The following is a 22,131-nucleotide window of genomic DNA, read 5'->3' on the forward strand; positions in this document are numbered from 1 at the left end:
TTTAGTGAGAGTAATCACAAGCTCTGGATAACCTTCAAAAATTATCCCAGCTCAACTACGGATGTGTTTTTCTTTCGAATTCTTTTTTATTTGCAATATTCCCGTCGAGGTACAATATGTTGTTTACAACAGAGGGACAGCAGCATAAATAGTTCCACACAAAACGAGCAGACAGCCGACTAGAACAAGCAGGAATGACGTCATCAATAATCAAGCAGCGTTCAAAATCACTTTCTAGCTGTTTATAAAACTTTTTTAAAAAGCAGCCTTCATAATGATATGGATCAGGGGTCGCCATGTGAAAACTCAATCATAAGAAGGAGGGGGATTTTAACCCTTATCATTATTCCATTTAGACCTGATGCCACGTCTGAGTGTATATACCTTTAAGACCTGAGGTAACGCCTGAGTGTATATACCTTTAAGATCTGAGGTAATGTCTGAGTGTATATACCTTTAAGATCTGAGGTAATGCCTGAGTGTATACACCTTTAAGATCTGAGGTAATGTCTGAGTGTATATACCTTTAAGATCTGAGGTAATGTCTGAGTGTATATACCTTTAAGATCTGAGGTAATGTCTGAGTGTATATACCTTTAAGATCAGAGGTAACGCCTGAGTGTATATACCTTTAAGATCTGAGGTAATGTCTGAGTGTATATACCTTTAAGATCTGAGGTAATGCCTGAGTGTATATACCTTTAAGATCTGAGGTAATGTCTGAGTGTATATACCTTTAAGACCTGAGGTAACGCCTGAGTGTATATACCTTTAAGATCTGAGGTAATGTCTGAGTATATATACCTTTAAGACCTGAGGTAACGCCTGAGTGTATATACCTTTAAGATCTGAGGTAATGTCTGAGTGTATATACCTTTAAGATCTGAGGTAATGTCTGAGTGTATATACCTTTAAGACCTGAGGTAACGCCTGAGTGTATATACCTTTAAGATCTGAGGTAATGTCTGAGTGTATATACCTTTAAGACCTGAGGTAACGCCTGAGTGTATATACCTTTAAGATCTGAGGTAATGTCTGAGTGTATATACCTTTAAGACCTGAGGTAACGCCTGAGTGTATATACCTTTAAGACCTGAGGTAATGTCTGAGTGTATATACCTTTAAGACCTGATGAGATGTTGGGAATATGTGCAGTTTTTAAGGTTTTGGGAGATTGTTTTCAACCATTACTCAGGTTTTAGAGGGTGTTTTTTTTAGACGGCCTTAGGTCTAATTCAAAGATGGTCTTTGCGGTTAGATGTAGTATACTATCTGTCATTGGTTGAATCTAAATAAACGACTTTGAGACTTTTCCTGCTCCACATCGAGAGTGAATTTTTCTCGTTTTCTAAGTAAACTGTATTTGTCTGCTCTTGGTGCTAATTCTGTTACTTACAAGAATCATGAATCAAGAATGTTTAGGGATTATGTGTTGTAACACAACGATCCCAAAGGTCAAGAATTTCCATCCAACTGAATTGAAAGTGGATTAAAGTGGATTTGTCAATTATTTCAACATAACAACGCCCCTTAAATTAAGGATATTTTTCTTTTCTCCTTCACAATTTCCCCTTTAATTTTAATTCAACATACATTATTTAAAGTGACAAAATTCGATATTTTTATAAAAATGTACAAAGATTTCATAATTACAAATGGATCACTCGTTCTGTTTATCCAATGAGAACGATCCGCAGCTCCCCGCAGCTTTATAAAGCTTTATAGAGAATTTCAGCTCATGGATTAGCTCAAAATTTGCCAAAAACCATGCTGTTGGTGTTTACTCTAAACTTGGACGTAGTCTCAGTGATGTCACCTATTGGTTTCCGAAGAAATGTTTGGAAGCTGAACGATGGCAGTTGCCATATTGGAAATTATGTCATCACCTAACTTTTGATTAACTTAGAGGCAGGTAAATTATGCATAACTTTTAAAAGGATGAGTTAAAAAATAAATGCACCCGCTATACAGTATACAGAATCAGTTATTGAAACCATAATATAACTTTCAGTCGACTGAAAACATATTTATTTCAGATGTCAAAATGAACATTTAACATGGGTGTTAATGGAGCCAGCCTCAAGTGGACACTCAAGGAACTGCAGATTTTGCCCTTCCACACTGGCTTCATGTTTCACTTCCTGTGGTTGCTGCTTACTCTTAATGCTATTTTAATGTTCTTTTCAGTCACAGTTTACAATGAAAAAGCTGGAGGAAAACATCCACTGTACACTTCCAGCTCATCAGCACCATAAAGTAGACAAACAACAAAAAGCAACAAGCTGATGAAAGAGAAGCATTATAGAGAAGATACTTAGATTCTTTAAATAATGGCTAAAAACACAACTCAAATGTTTTGCTTTATAATTGCTGGATGTGTAAAAATCTGACCGTTTGCTAACAAGTTTTCCTTATGGACTTAATAGTGATAATGTGTCACATTTCTTGTTCTTATTAGCATGGACAGATACATTAATCACGGGTTTAAATCTGATGGGAGGTAAAAGCCTGTAGATTGATTTCATGCAGCCTCTATTGAGGATTACATCACTTTTCTTAACTGTGGATTTTCACATTAGTACTGTAGTGGATAAAAAATGACTCCAATCCCATTTCTTCAAAAAGTGCAAGTGAAGGTTGCACAGAATTTCACACTTTCCTTCTGTGTGTAGTGTAAGCAGGGACGGCAGTAATGTGCTATCAACACAGTTTCATTTTATTATCTTTGGTCTTTTTTGTGATGTTGATCAAACAAACAGAGCATTTGAAAGCTGAAGATCTTTTTTCTGGGACATTTGTTTTCAAATGAAAGAAGGTTGGAGGACAGGTTAAAGAGAGGGTGAAATATAGACCACAAAGAACTTACAACATCTGCTGTGCAGTGTGATGTCCGTCCATGTGCCGTCGGGTAAGCACTTCCTGACCTTGGGTCCCACGATCACCCGGTTTCCTCTGCAGATGTACTCAATCTCATAGTCCACGGGCAGGATCTGCACACTGCGGATCTGTGAGGGACACACAGACACAACCGTAATTAAAACATGATTGATGCTTTTTAGTATTTCTCTCCCCCCCCCCCCCCCCCCCCCCCCCCCCCCCCCGCCTCGTTGTGTCCCAGAGCGATGGACTCTGGTGACATATGGCGGTAAAAATGAAGCTCTGCTAGGAAGAGCATTTGATGGCAATACTGTATGAATTGATGGGCTGTCACACTCTGGATCATACCAGGAGGAGAATCTGGTCCCGGCTTTATGTTCCTGTTTCATGTTTTATTGTGTGTGTGGTTGAAGTGTATGCGTCTTTTACTCATTTAGCAATACATCCAAAGTGGTGCAATCAGATATCAGTCATTTCTATGTCTCAGGTGAAGAGGTTTTTTGTCCTTCTTGAACTATAAAACAGCATCAGGCATTCTTCTAATTTTAGTCTTGCTGCAGTATGAAATTGATATCAGTCTTTTGGGCTTTAAAGTCCCATTTGTCTCTTGTTACTTCACTTGGATGTGTGACATTTAGTGTGCAGAACGATGCAGTAGAAACAAACTGTAAACCCCCTTCAGTGCACAAACACAGAGGATGGATGTTGTACCCAGCAGTTAAACTTTTGAAATAAACAAAATTTACATATGCAAAGCTTCTGGATTTCTCAACCAGGGAGAAGGAGAGAATTTCAAACTCGATAAAGCCTCTGTGAGCACAAACAGTGCAAACAATGTTCACACCCATCAAGCTTTATTTTAAATTCTAATGAAGACCACACATTATTCAGAGACAGAAATATTCCAGGCTACATTTTGGGGGGGAATGTAAGAAGAATCACCCACGAGATGAAATTATAATTTCCATTAGATGTAAAGATTTTACTTACATTAGACCAGACCACACAGAAGCATTTACCACATTTAAAACTATTTAAGAAAAAGCAAAGGGGTGAAGAGTTTGACAAATAAATCTAAACTCAAGATCAGCTTCTTCTTGTTTTTTTCCTGTCACTGTATCCCATGTGCTTCATCAGTAAATACAACATGAGTTAATTACTGATGATTGTTTGGGTTTTTTTTGTCATAATTTGAAAGGACAGGCAAAGAGAGACAGGGCATGTATGGAGAGAGAATGGGAGATGACCATAGACTGGAAATATTAAGGCTGAATCCTGAGTGACCCATCTGCTACTGCAGGGGGCTTTGGAGTCTCATCAGCGGCAGCCCTGGTTTTAAGCCTCCTGACAAACCGTTCCATCGTGCCCACCTGTCGATCAGATCAGCCTCGCATCTAACTATGCATAACTCGTATCGTTCATAAAATCTAAAAGTAGCCGTTTTTCAAAAATGCACCCGAGTGTGTGCCCATGAGGACAATAAGTAATCAGACCTATATCATCTTTTGTACCAGGGAGTAAACATGTTAATCTTTGCTGTTAAAACTTACATTTTTGAATGTGGTGTTTATGTGACTTTTAGGCAGTGGCGATTCTACACTCCATTGGGACCCCAGGCAAAAATGTATCGAGGGCCCATCAGAACAGCGTTCATAATCATGTCTGCCAGTGTCCTGATGCTTTTTCCTCTTCCTTTCTTTTTTTCACTTCCAAACTCAATGACAAACTTTGTTTTTCACAGAATTAAAGCATGCAACACTTAGCAGAGCAATCGCAGTGAGTGCTGTCACGACTTTGATTCAAGGTTGGTCAGCCCACACGGGGCCCCCTACTGGCCTTGGGAACCAAGCAGTTGCCTGCCTTGCCTATTGACCAGCAGCGCCTCTGCTTTTAGGGCTCTTGAAAACCAGCCTCAAGCAGACACCCGACGTGCACCAAATAACGTCGGGGTCTGCATTAGATCCTGAGACCAGTATGACAAGGTAGCCTCTGCACATGGAGGGCGTGCACTTCCAACTAAACTAAACCAGCACCCCTTTGACTAAAGATTTTTAGAATTAATGAAGTTCATGCCAATATATTCTGATTTATACTGTCTAATATGGGTCAAGGCAAAAAAAAACTCTGGATCCTACATTTCCCATGATGTAACTCCATATTGTCCTTTCATTAGACCATCCCTGCCTTGTGAAACAGCTATTAATTTCCCTGCACACTCATTAGTGATCTGTATTCATGCTTGCTCTTATCAGACTCTCCTTGTCTCACTGGTAATCCTCTGGTGTTTTTAGATTAAATCCGACATGTCTGCTTTATTGAACCGCTCGCAGCTGAATAAGACGAAGACAGACCAGAGGGACAGCTGGATGTCATGTGACAAAGGTCAAAGGTTGCAGCTGATCCTGGAAGATGGCCCTGGTAAAAACATGAGCCAACAGACCAGCAGATTGCCTTGTAGGAACGGACTGTGTGCAAGCTTGTAACCTGATGTCCCTTTAAATAACACAACAGGTCAATATATTGGGAAATAATTTCCTTACTTGTGGAGAGTACGGCCACAAGTTGTCAGGTTAAAGCCCCTGTGAGGGTTTTTTAACTGGCTATGAAACAGACTGAAATTAAGATTGAAGCTTTTTTTTGACATACGAAAGCAAACAGGAATATCAGGGACAAGACTGACTGTTTCTTTATAGTAACATTTTAATGTCTGTAACTGCTGCCATCGGGTAGGTGTGTAGAAGTAATTAACAGCATGCTAAAGGAACACATCAATTGTTGTTGTTGTTGATTTTTAGCAAATATTCACAGTGAGTGATATGTTTGAATGTTAAAAGAAAGCAGGATGAGATTTTTGTCAAAAACTGCTTCATGCTGGGGCATTGATTGGCCTAGCAGTTTGGACGAACCCCATGAACGGAGGCTATAGTCCTCCAATACCGGGTTCAAGTTTGAACTACGGCTCCTTTCCCGCATGTCATTCCACACTCTCTCTCTCCCAGATTCCCTACTTTATGCACTACAGTAAAGCATGGGTTCTCAGGGGGTCTAGATTAGATTTGCTCGTATTAATTAAAATCATGATAACACACTAACTGGATGGTTTATACAAAGGTCTTTGTGCTAGAACAGGTGTCTTTAGGTCTAATCTGTTGGGATTTAAATTGTTGTACATTTTTGACAGCAATATATAACTTTTATTGTATGATCCTGGGGGGGGGGGGCTCTAAGGGGAAAAAAAGTTGGAAACCACTGGAATAAGGCATTAAAGCTCAACAAGAAAGTCTAGAAAAGAAAACATAAACATTACATACCGATGTTGTGGGCGAGATTAGCAAAGCGATAAGACACTTTGTCTCGTTTCAGGGGAAACCAAAATCCACACAAAGAAGTTTCCTTACATGAGCTTTAAAAGGAGGCTAAATGAACTACAGTTAGCTTAGCTTAGCATAGAGACTAGAAACAATAGACTGATAGCCTTGTGCGGTCTAATGGTACCAACATCTGCGGAGTAGCTCCTCTAAAAGTAGCTAAATAACACAAAATGTATCCTGAAGAAAATCTGAAGGTTAAAAGTCAAAGTGGTGGGTTATATTGGCTGAAGATGCAATGTGCATACCGCACAAATGCAATCTGATGGTGTAATTATAATGTCAGCTGATACTGTGACAGCTTAACAACTTTTGTCACTACTGAATTTTCCCAGACTGGCATGTTTTATGTTTTAAATTCAGTGAGAACAACGTTCAATCAGAGTGAGCTGTAATCTCAAAGCAAACTGAAGTTGAATGTGCTTGATTTAAAGATTGAATTCTGTTATTTACATTACTTCTCAGTCAACCAACTCTTCATACCTGTTCTTGTGTCAGACCTCTGTAGCGGATCCCTCCATCCCTGGGAGGCCGGATGATTGCACAGCCTGTAAAAAAAAAAAAAAAAAAAAGAGGAGGAAGAAGAATGAAGGAAGAAGGACGACAGGAACAGATGGGGAAAGCTCTCCTTCCAAACAGTGAAGATATATTACAGCTATATGTTATATTGTCAGTGTAACTGATGCCTTTCTTGTTGCACATTTGATAGTCCTTCATTTAGGTCACTTAGTAATCGTTGCACAGATATGTTTGTCCATTAATGCATTTTTATATAAATACACAGACACACAGGAAACACACTGACAGATTCATGCAGAGTCACACACACACACAAATTACCTCCAGTTGATGAATTATGTATGGGCACAACAGGAGATGGAAGAGCATAGAGAACAATCAGAAACAATAGCCGTGCCATCTCTGGATCTGTAAGAAAAGGAAGAGAGAGGTAAAATGGTTATAAGTGGCAAGGAGGGTGAAGGCTTTGGGAAATACAGAGTAGGAAACGAGAAACTAAAAAGAAAGGGTTACTGAGAATAGTTTCAACAGTAATGAAGCTACACGCTCAGTCTTCAGATTCAGCCATTTTCGGTCCACTGCTGCCTGTCCTAAAAAGGATGCATCAACTTTTTGGCACTAAAGCTTCCTTTTTCAGCTTGCCCGACTGCGCACGGAAAGCACGAGCTGCAAGATGAGTCCACTTTTCTCCCTCTGCCTCGTTTTGTATTTACAGTGCAGACAGCCCGTGCTCAGTTGATAGCCAGCTTGGCTTCATTTCAAAGACCCTGTGTACACGGTTTCAGCCAGGGTTTTTTGATGGCTGATACTGATATTTTTCACAAAGTGGCTGCCCATGGAATCATTTCACACCGAGGCACCACTCAATAGAGTTCTTTTCATGTCAGGGTAGAATAGCACCTGGGGCAGCTTGAAGTCTATGTTAAAAAAAACTCTCCTTTTGCACATCAGAAAGTATCGTGACAGCTTTTTGAAGGCAAAATAAACCACCCCACATTATTATTGGCAAGGAAACTCTCAGGCAAATTAAAATAGGAGGATACAGATTTAGCAATGCACTCCTGTAACCTTCTCTGCCTTGTGATGGAAACCTTTATAATCACAACTGATTCATGAAAATCATCTTTTTAAATTCATGCATTGTTTTTCTTTGTCAAAACCTACTGCAGCTTAAAGTACCCACAATTCAACGACCTGGAGCTAACTCAGAGTTATGGGTGTGTAATGCAAGAAGCACTTAACGTTGCCTGAAGCTCCTGGCCTCAAACAGAGGAGTGTGCAACAAAGGCCAACTGATGCTGACTCAGGAGGCTTCACTTCAGCCAGCATATTAAACTTCAAGCAGCCTGTATATGTGAGGTGGAAGTAGCTCCTTGCTTTGGAAAAGTGAAGCCAGTGTTGAAATATTCTTTCATACGACCAGCAGGGGGCGACTCCCCTGGTTGCAAAAAGAAGTCTTATTGAAAAGTAATGCTGCCCAATCATCACTTATGGGCCTCCATACATGTGTGGTGGTGACTGTGTCTGCGGAGTCCTCTGCCTTGATTTTGATGTTTTGTAGTTTTGGTTGACTGGTGACGTTTCTGGGTGGGGAGTGGGTGGATTTCCACCAGCCAATGACAGCACGCAGCTGAGTTTAGGAGTGAATACAATCCATCAATTGGACGCAAAATTCCAAGCATAAAGCTTGTTCCAAAACAAGGTTTAACCTTTGGTCAGTTTTCACCCGTGGACCCGGAGTTGGCCTGCTTTCTGTTGGACAGGCAGGAGCTAAACACCAGCAGTTAGCTTGTGCTAGCATGCAAAATTATCGGCTTTTCCTTTAAAACAAATGTTATAGGCATATTCTCAGGTATCTCTCAGTGTAGCTAAAGGCAGTAAACGTTAACGCAAAGTCCTGCAGTAGGTGTGCACTTCTGGTGGCGATGGCCTCAGTTTGAATGTTGTGTTTACAATCTGCAATGTTTGTACTGACTCTACCTTTAAATTTTTAACTTAACTTTAACTTTTAACTTACTTCAGGTCTTCTTCAAAACAGCATGATGTTATTTTGATGTTTGATGTAACTATTGTACATTATGGCTTCATTTAAAGAGAGACTGACTATAAAGCAGGGGTGATTTCCTGTTAGAGACGGAGCAATGCGATACCCCTTTATCCGTACAGAACATAGATGTAGTCTCAGTAACATCATGGAGGCCGCCATAATAGAAATACTGACTCCACCTAACTTTTGATGGGTCAAGCAGCAGGCAGAGAGGATGAGTTGAGGCAAGCCTAAAGCCTCCTGGCAAGAAGTAACAACATAGCCCACCTGTCAGTCAACTCAGCCACGCCCCTAATTATGCAAATGTATAGAAACAATCTTATACTTAGGTAAGCAACAACTTAACCTTACTATTATCAGAATGGATCAGTTACAAAGAAATTCAGCGCCTGTATAGTGTGTAGAAGTAAAGAAATTAGCTATTGAGGCCCAAAATAATTTTTTGTACCAAACATGATTATTTATGGGACGCTGGTAGTGCGCGTGGCCCATGTACGGAGGCTGTAGTCCTCCAAGGTTCAAATCTGACCTGTGCCTCCTTTCCCTGCATGTCATTCCCCACTCTCTCCCTCCCTGATTTTTTTACTCTATCCACTGTCTCTAAATAAAGGCCGAAAAAGCCCAAAAATAAATCTTAATTAAAAATATATTTTTTTATAAATCGCTTCATTCGTGAAATATAAAGAAAGATGCCATGCATACAAGTTTCTAGCCATTGGCTAATTTGTAACCCCTGGTTAAGCTTTTAGGTTAACAACTGAAGCATTAGACTTAAAGAAAAACAGAAATAGAGATATAAATACAGACATTTTAAACTCAATAAATAAGAGACTTCTTAAGAACAAACAGTAAAATGAGGATTATAAGAGGAAACATACTTGTGTTTTAAAAACATCAAACCTTTTTTCATTTCAGTGATGTGTGTCCCAGAGGTGTGTTCCTCTTACTGAGAAGGCTGACTGGCCAAATTCTGCGTATTTTAATATGACACCTGATGGCTATTCTTTGTTTTTTTGGAGCCAGCCCTCAAGGTATAACTCGAGAAACTGCAGTTTTGTTTTTTTGCACTTCTGCCTTTGCTTCATTTCTCAACCTTGAAGGTTGCTGCTTTGAAATGCTCTGTTATCCAAACATGTTCAGCTCCAACTCCAAAAACAAACAAACAAGATGGACAGCCAAAATATCTAACTTTAGGCTTCAAATCAGAAGTCCACAAAGCAGTGGATCACGTAACAGTGGCTAGGTCTGCTTCTTAAATAGAGAATCTGGAAACAAACACTGAATACAAGTGTATATCCAGCAGTACTCTGTTTGTAAAAAGAGTTACCAAAAGAGTCAACCTTTAAATTAAGGGTGAATGACAAATCAATCCAAGAATAATATCTGTCACATCAGCAAATAACACACAGAGCAAACTGTTACAGTAACTTGTAGAAGGGTTGATCTAGTTTAAAGCACATCAAGCAAAGCCAATTTTTGTTTTCCATCCCAAAAGATGAATTTGTTTCATATGGCTAACAGTAAGCATACGACATTGTCTTTCCATTGACCCTAGATATTAAAAACTCATGTAAATTACCCTTAAGGAGGGGGGGGGGGGGGGTCGAAGTAGCTTCTGGGGGAGCAGTAGTCGTGTGAAGGGAGAGCACAGTCTTACAAAAAGTACAAATTATGGCAGATACATGTATCTTGTGAAACCTAACCCATCCTAAACCTCATGTGCAGATTTCACAAGACCAGAGAGAGCGTTGCTCAGCGAACCAGTAAAACCTCTTAAGACCCCTGAGTCCTGTGAGCCACAGTGCCTGGAGTACGGGTGTGAGGGGAAACACAAACACACAGACAAACACGACTCCCGTTATCAATGATAAACACTCTATATATAGCTGCTCATTTGCAGTTTTTAATAATAAATGTTGCTTTATGAGGCTTTCACACATACAAAAACATAAACAGACCGATACACTCACACTTAACAAGGGTAGGGGGGGGAGGTGAAGTGGATGGGGGTTGGAGGGGGCTGGGGGGCATTACAAAGCAAAGATCTACAGTGAGGGAGACAAATGGCAGCGAGGCTCGCTTGTGGAAGACAGACAAACTCTGCTGGATACTTCATTAGCATTATCCAGTGTATTTATAGAGTTCACTGACAAGAAGCATGCAGGAGGTAGACACCACCAGAGAGTGTGTACTATGTGTGTGTGTGTGTGTGTGTGTGTGTGTATTGGTGTAGGTGTGTGTGTTGGCAGTGTACAGTGTGTGCTTTTGTCCTGCATGTGTGGGAAGGAAGGAGGGAGGGGAGAGAAGAGGGGAAGAAAGGACGGCCCAGCAGGATTCATTAATATCAGTGCTCACACACTGAGCTGGATAAAAGAAAAATACGTGAGTGAGTGTAGCAAAGATGAGGCAGCCTGAGCAGCAGTGAGGGGGGGGGGGGGGGGGGGACCTGCTAACACCACCAGCTATGAGGCTGCAGTAGCACTGAGCAGAGAGAGGGAAGAGGGTCTGTAAAACTACAGTATAGCCTCAAGCTTTAAACCCAATTAAGGACTTCAGCACCACGGACAGCGCCTCAGCGGCTCCAAAAGCATTGCAACACCTTCCTACAAAAACACCTACAGCCCATCTAATTTCACTTGCACCTTTGATGCCACTCCTGCACAGGCACTGCCTACTTCCTTGTGTGCTTGTAATGCCGGAAGCTGCAAAGGAAAAGGGTCCATTACAGCCGCAAACACAGCTCACACTTCACACTGAGATGCATGTAGCGGCTATTTTTAAGCAGGGGACAGGTCCACAGGAGGGGGAGGGGGGGTGTGCACACAGACTCAGATGCTGTATTTTGTGCATGGTTAAGCATGAACTATTGAGATGTGAGGGTCACAGTAAGGGTGCCACCAACCGTATGCTGCCGGTAGTTACTTGTCGGCTGTTGACAAGGGAATCCGTGATGGCCTGTGGAGGAAGGCCGACCATGTTAACAAGCACGTATAGCCCACATATGCATGGCTCTCTAAACTAGCGTCCAGAATAACATGACATCTGCGTATACTGGCTGACTGTTGCTTCAAGGAAAGATGTGAAATATGTTATGTCAACCTCTTTATTTCCAAGGCGTAAAAAGATGTAGACAGGATGGTGGTGGTGGTTTTCTTGCAAGAAGGAACTCGTTACAAATCTGGCCCGTGCTTATCGAAAATAAATGGCATTCGCATACAAAATGATGAACGAATTTAGCGTATGTTCAGATCATCTGCATGGGGAATTTAGTCTTTTCTGGATACATATGGTCTAGTATAGCGCCCTACAGTAACAGTAGCATGTAGCCCCCCTGAAGCAAAGCTGTAGCATGTGTACTTACTATTACTTTCGATGAGCCCAGTCAAGATAACAGTGCGTCCTCCGGATGGGAAAGCCCTGGGTCGGATTATTTGGTAAAAATATGCATCTTTGCAACGATTCTTTTATGGCTGTAATTATATGGCTATAAAGGTGCAAGCTGCTCCGTTCGTAAACAGGCTGTTAGAAAAACAAAACGTATCTTATTCCGATTTCCTCCGTGTATTGCAATTACGCATGGCAAAGGTAAGAAATGGCAAAAATCCATACAAAAAAACATACATGCACTATATACAAACGCATCCCCATACACGACGAAACACCGATTCACCACACTCCCCTCCTTTTTTTCCTCTCTCCCTCTACGATCTTGAGCTAATTCACGACGTCATGATGGAGACGCACTGTGCGTAACAGTCCCTCTCTCACGCATTATCTCCTCTTTTTTTTTTTTTTTCCTTCTTTCCTACCCCCTCCCTCAAATATGAAACACGCTGAGGTCCAGCACCACAGAAGCAAAATATCATAATGAATCTCACGAGGAGGATTTGGGTTTCAGATAAGCTTGCGGGTTTATCCTCCTGTGAATGATTATAGCACGGAGGGAGGACTAGACACGGATGGAGGTGCAGATATGGCGCTGTGGTATTAACAGTCACTACTACTTTGTTAAGCCTTTTTTCGTAAGCTCTTTGGAGTTAAGTCAATGAAGCTGCAGTCTGTTATTTCTACAACACTGGTCATCTATTAAATCAGAGCGTGCTCGCCTCCTTTCTAGTCACCCACCAGCTCTGCTCCTCTTCTGCCATCTATTCTGAGATCAGCATCCTCCTTCATATTTATACATCTGCTGAATAATTGAAAGGAAGGCTGGGGAAGACATAACCTCTCTCTGTCGCTCACCATCTCTTCATGTATCTGTAAAACAGGCCTCACCCTGTCCTTTCTCTTGACATTCAGCTCACTGTATCAAGCCATTAAATGACTATCAAACAACAGCAAACAAAGAAGCCAAATAAGTACTATCTGGTTTATTTATTCTAGATATGACAATGCATAAGTTGGAAATAGTGAGACATAATTCACATATGCATCCAAAAAAGTTGAAGCCTATTTCTTAAGACAGGAGTGAAGTGGAGGTGTTTCAGATAAACTGCGACCATAACATTGATTTAAATAACCTGTGGGTTTACAGAACATCTGTACAATCAAACGAGTCAAATATTCAAATCAGCAAAACACATGTAACTGTACATGTCAATATTTTCCAGCTTTGTAATAATTACATACATTTACAAGTCATTTCTTTGACTTCAGCATCTCACACTTTGACAATCAAAGTACAATATCATCATAGAAGCAATAATCACAGGATTCAAAAGAAACAGAAATTCAAGTGTCACTTGGAGATGGTGCCCTGGCGATCAGATTTTTAAAATAATTTTTTACAAATTATATTTAAAAGAAAAAGGGCACAAAGTTGTTCTTTAAATGGTTCTAAACAGAACTACAGATGAGTTTGCAATAAGTACTACTCATGCTAAATGTGTTGCTTGTTCAGTGTAAAGGCACACTTCAAATAACAACAAGGGCAAGTTTTGTTTTTTTAAAGGCAAACTTAGGAAGAATACTTTTTTTAAATGCAAACAATATCCAAATCATACAAATTTCGAAGGCGTTTACACCATGAGACTAAAGCATAAAGACGTAAAAAGAAAACATGACTAAGCGTTATTATTTTAGTGTCAGTGTTTCTGTCAGCACATTACCCCAAATGCACGTCATAAATGTCTTTTTAAATAGCCAACCGGGAGTGCATGCTGTTGGAGTGAAGAGTGAAACAATCGTCTTCAGACTGTGTTCACTCTTGTCATCATCGCAGGAATTTTCAAAAAACGCATTCTCTCGTGCCAAAAATACCGAAGCACCTCTTGCAGCATGTTATCGGAAATAAATACATGAAACGTGAATTCAAACATGCTTTCAACTCTGCATCGACAGAGAGACGTTTTTGTCATTCTTTCCTTCAAACTAACTGAGTAAAGGGGGAAATACTTTGGAGTATGGATCTCAGTGTGTATGCAGAGACCCTGCACCCCTCCCCTCTGTACGTGGATGCAAATGAAATGACACGACTCGAGGGGGAAACAACAGAGGGATTCGTTTTCACCAGTCTCACCAAATTAGATCAACGATTAGCCTGGGAAAGAAAGAAATTATGCTTCTTTTTTTATATATATATTTCTGTTCGAGCAGGGCTTTTTGATCTTTCTCTGCTTTTTTCTTCATGCTCAGGGAACAAATTCTACCCAGAAGCCCTCACAGGGGAGTGAGTATACAGTTTATTTGTCCTGGAGGGCAGAAAGCTCTTTAGATGCCAGAAGTAGTGTTCTAACTAGGCTGCAATGTTAACTATTGATCAGCTTTAGGTATAATGTCAGTCAACGCACATGAGCTTATTTACACCGAGTGTTGTGCGCCTAAATCTGCAGCATAACTCAAGTTTTACAATTGCAGCTAATTTATTCTATTATACTTTGGTTCGTACCGATAGGACAGGGATGTTAACCCTAATTTGTACTTTTCTTAAACCTCATATTTGACTTGTTTTGCATTCCTAGCCGTTATATCTATGAAAGCTTCACAAACTAAAGCTTCGGTGGTGCTGCTTGTAGAACTGCTGCTGGCGCTCTTTGGCCGCTGATTCCATCAGCTTGTCTCTTCTATCCATCACTGCACCTCTCTCTTTCTCCCCCTCATCCCCGGTTACGCTCCCTACGTCGCTGAGATTCCCAAGGTGCTCGATGGAGTCATATTTCTCCAAGTCGGAAGCAATGGTCTGTAGGCTGAAAACCGACAGGGAATCCGACCCCGCCCGCTCCCTCTCCTTTTCATTCTCTTTCTCCTTGTATTTCTCCACCAGGTTTGAAGCTGCATCCACTCGATCTGTCCCTGTTGCACCACCACTGCACGCTGCAACCTCCTGCTTGACTCTGGTGTCAGACTCAGCTCCGACAGGAGGACTTCGCCCGCTGCACGCAGTGGGGCGGCATCCCTTGGCCTGGTCCGTCCCCCTCTGTGCGTGGATCTGCTCGCTGATTTGTTCCAAGTTTCTCAGGGCGATGGAGTAGCGGGTCTTTACTTTGGCGACGTGCTGTTCCAGCTGCAGCACCTTGGTCTTGTTTTCCTGGAGACACAGAGAGACACACCCTCATTAGTTTCAACATTGATTTTATGCCATAACCTACCAGTAAATATTAAAGACAGAATATAATAACTGCATTTTCACCAGCTCAGGAACATCTTTGCCAAGCTAAAAAAGCTGGTCTTTTTATGTGTGTTTATTATAAAGTGGAATAAAACTTAGTACACTTGACAAACATTTTTATATGAATCATTAATTGAGTCTGGATTTCTGTGTTACCTCCAGTATGTGGTTGAACTGGGCCTTGAGCTCAAAGTAAGGTTTGGATTTCACAATGACTCTTTTCAGGGACTTTTGCAGCATCTGAACACGAGCTTCAGCTTCCTGACAGGCGTGCGTGACGCGCATGTGTTCCCTCTCACTGCGCAGTCGCTCCTCCTCAGCTTCGTTCACCTGTGAAAAACAAGTAGGAGGACTGTGTTAACAAAAAGCATGCGCGCACATACACACACACAGAGCCAAAGCTGGTGTGCTCAAGGACTGCAGCCCTTTCTGTTAATTACTCCACTGCTATTAGTCAAAACCAAACAAATAAGAGGAGCACACTGAGTAGCTCCATATCACCTCTCCCTCAGACTGTTGAAGTTAAAGTGACATTTTACACATCACCAAGTCTATTTACAGGTCCTGGGGAGTATTACTGCACTTGTGAAGAAATAGGGTCGGTGTTGCTCAAGGCTACACTCGCCAGTATGAGAAAAACAAAACCCAAATCTCTGACTGAACAGGCAACAGTCAAGTTGTGATGTGGGAAACGTAGGCAGCAGTTTTTAAAAAGGAGGGATCAGAACCAAAAATACTGAACTGTTCCCAATCAAGTAACGAAATATAAGCATAACAAATAACTAATAAAGCAGAAAACAGGAAACACAAACAACAGCAGCATAATTCACATGGACAAATAACGATTGAGTGGGGGGAAAAAAACTCATCTGATTCTGCTGATGATTAGGATCGTTTTCTAATGGTCAACTGTGAATCTGTCAGCGTGATGGGAGCACTCTTAACAAGGATTTTTATAGTTTGTTTACAGTATGTTATAAACAACAAAAAACAAGCAAGTAGTGCTCTACACTAATTGTGCTTTATTCATTCTTATTTCTGCATTCACAACATTTTGCATTCTTTTTTTTCTCTTTAGTTTTAACTGGCTAAAAAACAAGCGTCATCCCTTTTAAGGAACCAGGACCATGTTGCAGTACAGTACCTGACCTACTTAACCCAGACCTGGAGACATTGAACAGCATGTGTAGCTCTTTCTTTCTTTCTTACCTTGGAGGTTGCATGATTGAGCATCTCCTGCCAGGTTGGGTCGAGGGTGTTCTTGCCATCAGCCATGAGGCCCTGCTCTGCCACGTAGACCATCTCCCTGGCAGCCGTGTGCATAGAAACCGCTCTCTCATAGCTCAAAGCCGCCTTCTGGGTCTCCTGCTGAGCCTAAGAGCACAGACAGATTATTACAGCGTGCAGGAGTGGAATATCACAAAGACACCAAGCCCTTCCTGACTCTGCCAAATATTATTTTGTTCCACATGTTTGTATATCAATTATATTGACCTGATGGACATGATTCCATTTAAACTTCACAGGGACGTTAAGAGAGAAAAAAAACTATTGAAGACCCTTTTATTGTAAAAAGAATATTAAATAGTTTAAAATGTGCAATCATGCAAATATCAAACAATTAGTGCTTCTAAAGGGAAATTTATTTAGCTCATATTCCAGACATTGTGTTATTTTCAGTTATGACGGGTTGGAGACAAAACCTTTAACTGAATCAATCTCATATACAAATGAATGGCCAGGTCCAATCAAAGGTTTTGTCTCGTTGCAACATAACAAAGATTTGAACATCTTCATTCTTGCCGACATAGTTTTCCAGCGGTAAAGACAAGTTGAATTATTGAAGGTATTTACGGCAGCATAGGGGGGCTCTTATTAGAGAGTGTAGAATCACTACTATGAATGTACCTGCAGTGCTCTATTTATGAATATCAATACACCTGAAAATGTTTGCATGTAGATCAGCCTCATATTCTGCCCTCTACACACAAATTTTACTTTTAAAAGGTCAATGCAAAGCATGAGCCAGGAGATCAAAATAAACTTTCTGACAGAACTCAAGGTGAATGAAGTGATAGTTAAGACGATGATGATCATTTGTTTGCTACAACAGGATGATCACAAACTTAAGAACACATCAGAGAGTGAGGCAACACATTGGAAAACATCCACCTTTCATCATAACACACGAGTGTCCCTGCAGTGCTTATACATTAAGAGGCTACCACTCTTCTTTAAAACAGAGGTTTTGATTGTTTAAAGGAAACTTTTAATTTCAGGTTTATTTATAGCAAACTCAGTCTGAGGATATGTAACGATCGTGTGAGAGCTGTCCAGGCTTAATTTCCTCACTTGGCTAATTTTCACAAAAAGTGTGGGAGGGAGGTGTCACTGTGGGTCTTAGCCTAAAGGAGCAACCTTTATTAAAACTCAAACCCCACTTGATGACATATGCACAATGTTAGAGGATATCAGTGAAAAACTACTGCCGCTTAGGTCCACAAGTTTTTTTTAACTTTAGATTTCTACATCTATGAAGTTAGTAGACAGTCCGGTCATCTGCGCTTCAGCTAGTATGAATGAAGGTTAGGAAATGCATATATTGCAGACCTTTTGAAAAGCAATGTTTATTATTTCTGTTCATATTGAAATGTTCTTATGGAAAACTGTTGGTTTTATTAATCCTGATGATGTGACAATAAAGTTTGATATTTTGTTGAATAAAATGTGTGCGAGGCGTCATTATATCACCTGGCTTCAATTCACCACCTCACTCTCTGTGTCACCAATTCCTCCTCCCTCCAACATGTTTATGCATGGGTCAGAGTTTGGGTCATGTGCGCACATTTTACCCCTAGGTTTGTTTTTATTGATCACAAAGTTTCAGGCCCTGTTTTGTGTGTATGCAACATTTATAAATGAGACCCCTTAGGCTTTTGTGGATAGGCCATTGGTTCCGACGATTGATGAGATGGTTGGTTATTCCTACACCGATGTAAAGGCAATTTAAAATTACTTCCTATCAAAACTAAGATTTAAAAGAAAAGTCTATTTGAACCCTGCTGTGAATTCAGTCCTTTTTAAAGGTGGAGTAGCATGTCTTGTCCATCCACTGAGCCCTGGTGACCAACACAAGTAAGTTGATTTAAACTATGTTTAGACCAGATTACTGCCTTGTTTTCATGGATCAGCCACCTCATATCCACTAATCTGCTCCCCCAAAAGTTTGCTCTACAGTCCACAAGAGTAGTTAATGAAAAGACATTATGTGGATTATGATTTCAAAAATAAGATCTTGATCTCAATGGATTAACTACCCGTTTAAATAAAGGTTAAATTTAAAAAATCTTGCATCTCTAAAAGTAAATTCTATCTCTGATAAAGACATTTGTTTTTAAAAAGGTCTTGATGCTACAGGACCAGCTTTTGACAAAGCGACATCTTAACCACAAAAGACAAATGTAAACTTTTAAAAACACATAGTGTATAAATACCTCTTTTGCAAGACGACGAGCTTCATAATAAGGTCTTGCTTTCTCAATGCACCCACCGAGCTGAGAGCTCTGAGCATTTAGCTTCCTGGCAGACTCTGTGAGAATCTTCCGGTACCCTGATCTGGCATCCTGAAAGGTTAATGCATGAAAATGAGGAGATTAGATTTAACTGTATTAGAATGACTGCACTATTACATTTCACACAGGATTATGGCTGCAACCGAGCACCAAATTATTAGCACAATTACATTTTCTATAGTAAGAGTAGAGTCGTTCCATATCTTTTGCTTAGAAATAGAGAAAACAAAATAACAACATTGATTAGTCCCTTCTGGGTAGACAACTAAAATATTCAACAACAGAGACAGACTCTCAGTCATATCCCAGGGTGGTAGTACATAATCTTTCCACATTTCTCAAGATCTTAGTGTTGTTCAAATCAAAGCCTTTTTTCCTTTCTGTTTTCCATATTATTCAGTTTGATATGAATGATCAAATGTCCCTATTTGGGTAATGTGTGTTTAATATCACTTACATCCAACTGCAGCTCCAGTCTGTTGATTTCTGCACTGGCTTCATTAAGATGCTCCAACTCTTCCTGTGAAAACAGATAAATAATGTATTGTTTTAGACCATTAATAAGTACCGCAAAAAACAAATCTAACACATAAAGTCTTCATAACAATATTTCCAGTTAAACGTGTTGTCATTAATATTGACATATTAAAACACATAAAACACTACCCACATGACCTGCTTCATTATTATCATTGTATTATTGTATTATTATTAAGCATCAATATATATATATATATATACATATATACTGTACATTCTATATATTTTTATTATATTATTATACTAGTCCATATTATATAACATTTCATTATATTACACTATATTGTTCATATTGCACTATATTATACTACATTATATTATATAACTGCACTCTGCATTACTGTGGTACAACACTGCCTCTCTTCTCTGCTGTTTACATTGATCACTTTATCTTGTCATTCTCTGCAAATACTGTCTCAATTCTCAATTCCCCCCAGTTAACTTCATCATTCATTTTGTACTGTATATACCCCCTGTTTTTATTTTTATTTATCTTATCTATTCTGTTTAATGTGTATTTTTGAGCTTTCTTGTCTGTGCTGCTGTAACGCCCGAATTTCCCCTCTGGGGATCAATAAAGTTTTATCCTATCCTATTACATTTAAGGCTGCACTTTTTAATGATGAGAAGCTATGACTATAAGTTAATAATAATAATAATAATGTGACTTGAACTCTGTGACCTTCACGTTTATTATGCTATTGTGCAATGGTTATTGTGTGATAAAATAAGCTCTGTGTTCTTCAGAGAGGATTAACATTCATTAAAAACAAAACACAATTGTTCAATTTAATGACACAACACACTCACAGTAAGGCGTTTCCCAAAGCAATCCAGTGTTTCCCACCCCGGTTCCGTTATAATAATAATAATAATAATACCAGCCTGGTTTATTAAACTGAAATCAGAGCTTTATGGAGTTAAATGATCACAAATGCGTCAAACATCAGGGTCTCATACCTGGATTCTGGGGTCCAGTTCCTCCTCGTAGGGACTGTGTAATTGTTCTCCCACGCATTTGTTGTCCTCGCAGGTGTCTCTGTCCACCGTTTCCAAAGGGTTTCCATTAGTTTCCGTAGCTTTAACCTCTTCCTCCTGCTCCTCCTCCTCCTCCTCCTCCCTTCCGGGAATAACCTCCCTCCAATCCCCAGCATCTGACTCCCCGGACCCGGCGGGGCTCTCTCGCAAGTCCCCTGGCTCCATTCCAGGCCTGACAGTTTTTTTTTTTTTACAAGCAGCACCGTTAACTAAGGTGTAGCAGATTTTTTTTTACCCAGCAGCAATGTAATGTTATTCAGCAGTGTTAACTAAGAAAACAAATCCCGGTGTTGGGAGTGGTGTAGAGTTTGCAGTGTGCCATATCAAAACGGCACCGAAACACGAACCCACTGCAGCTAGCCTCGCTGTAGCTTAGCGTAGCCTAGCAACCTACCAGGCTAACGTCGCCAGTGAGAATTTAACGGTTCCTTGGCAACAAGAAAGTGAGAACAAATAGTCATCGTGAGATTAAAAGTAAAAGGGGGGGACATTACACTGACCCCCATCACACGTGTTCTCTCCTCCATCCCTTACCGGTTCTCCATTACTTTAGCTAGGCTAGCTAGCTAGCGTTTTCTGTCTCACATCATCGTTACAAGTGAAGTAAACAGAGCACTGTAGAACACGTTCCAGTGTTTTGGACCCGGGCGGCTTCCGTAGCTCATCGTTTGAGGAATCAGTCTGTGGTAAATACTAAGAAAGAAACAAGTTTATTTCTGCACTTACACTGTAACACAACTTCTCTATGCCTCTGCCAGTGTCGCCACCTGATCCAGTTCAATCTCCTTTAGGTAAAGTATGTTTTTCTGCCTATAAAGGTAGAAATTCTACAATCAGAGCATTGTTTCAAGAAAGCGAAGTACCTCCTCCCACAGCAATTTTTGGAGTAATTTTATTAGTAATAATAATGACTGGGGGGAAAAAAGTAATTTATTCTAACAAATAAAGTGAACGACGTTTCTTTCAAAATGATTTAAGATTCTACCTTGATAAAGAAAGGGCATTTAAGACAACATGTAAATTGTTCTTTGTTTTAAAAGCATCCTGAAACAAACTCTTATTTATGTTGTTCTTGTACATTTTCATACAAGTTGTGGAAAGACTCTTTCATAGTTTAAAAAAAAAAAAAAACATCTGTCCTGACTTTGCCCTTCACTACAAGAACATTATCTTTGGCTGTTTCGATTATAGCTGTAATTCAATTTGATGATGCTTTTTCACTCCACAAACACAAATGTAAATTCACAAACCCCGAAATCCCCAATGCTTTGTGTTGATGAAGGAAATGGAATTATATGTTTATTGATATTTATATTAATCTTCTTTATGTCTTGTGTTTTTTATGTAAGATCTGCATTTGTTACTTTGAATTGCTGTTTGTGTCTAATAACGTGTGTATTTACAAATAAATGTAAATAAAGTAAACAAAAAAAAACACTATAACATAAGGTATTGAATGTATAACTACTCCCATACGTAAATAAAGGTGTTTATATTCACACACAAACACATTATCCCTCTGTTACAAACATTTACTACACTGAACTGTCATTTGTCCCAGCT

The 22,131-nt window shown here is 40.0% G+C and overlaps 2 protein-coding genes and 1 long non-coding RNA gene across 4 annotated transcripts in view; 1 reads left to right on the forward strand and 2 right to left on the reverse strand.

The window, feature by feature from the left end:
• Positions 1-12,558, reverse strand: part of gabbr1a (gamma-aminobutyric acid (GABA) B receptor, 1a) — a 95,466-nt gene extending 82,908 nt beyond the window's left edge. The window contains exons 1-5 of one of the 2 annotated variants that reach the window (XM_061049989.1): positions 12,173-12,558; positions 11,714-11,766; positions 7,086-7,172; positions 6,729-6,793; positions 2,867-3,005 (exon numbers count right to left, since the gene is read on the reverse strand). In XM_061049989.1, coding sequence (XP_060905972.1) covers positions 2,867-3,005; positions 6,729-6,793; positions 7,086-7,164 — 283 coding nt within the window. In that variant the 5' untranslated portion in view covers positions 7,165-7,172; positions 11,714-11,766; positions 12,173-12,558. The remainder of the gene's footprint in view (positions 1-2,866; positions 3,006-6,728; positions 6,794-7,085; positions 7,173-11,713; positions 11,767-12,172) is intronic. The other variant, XM_061049988.1, reaches the window with a different exon arrangement.
• Positions 1-15,204, forward strand: part of LOC132983613 (uncharacterized) — a 31,623-nt gene extending 16,419 nt beyond the window's left edge. Inside the window, exon 3 of the long non-coding RNA XR_009674855.1 lies at positions 15,074-15,204. This is a non-coding gene — a long non-coding RNA (uncharacterized LOC132983613). The remainder of the gene's footprint in view (positions 1-15,073) is intronic.
• Positions 13,167-21,304, reverse strand: sh3bp5la (SH3-binding domain protein 5-like, a). The gene is made up of 6 exons (XM_061049991.1): positions 20,491-21,304; positions 19,448-19,510; positions 18,913-19,041; positions 16,628-16,792; positions 15,575-15,748; positions 13,167-15,337 (listed from the first exon to the last, which is right to left on the reverse strand). Exons 1-6 carry the CDS (start codon positions 20,731-20,733, stop codon positions 14,792-14,794), a joined length of 1,320 nt encoding a protein of 439 aa, XP_060905974.1. The 5' UTR covers positions 20,734-21,304; the 3' UTR covers positions 13,167-14,791.
• Positions 21,305-22,131: the final 827 nt, after the last annotated feature.

The sequence above is a fragment of the Labrus mixtus genome, chromosome 11 (genome assembly GCF_963584025.1).
Source record: "Labrus mixtus chromosome 11, fLabMix1.1, whole genome shotgun sequence".
In the NCBI taxonomy this organism is placed as follows: Eukaryota; Metazoa; Chordata; class Actinopteri; order Labriformes; family Labridae; genus Labrus; species Labrus mixtus.

What these genes read in the sequence shown, in the direction of transcription:
- sh3bp5la (XM_061049991.1), bottom strand. Translation starts at nt 20,733, where the DNA reads ATGGAGCCAGGGGACTTGCGAGAGAGCCCCGCCGGGTCCGGGGAGTCA. An exon ending in AACTGGACCCCAGAATCCAG is followed by an intron (nt 19,511 to 20,490) that starts GTATGAGACCCT and finishes CTGTTTTCACAG; the next exon opens with GAAGAGTTGGAGCATCTTAA. An exon ending in GACTGGAGCTGCAGTTGGAT is followed by an intron (nt 19,042 to 19,447) that starts GTAAGTGATATT and finishes TTAACCTTTCAG; the next exon opens with GATGCCAGATCAGGGTACCG.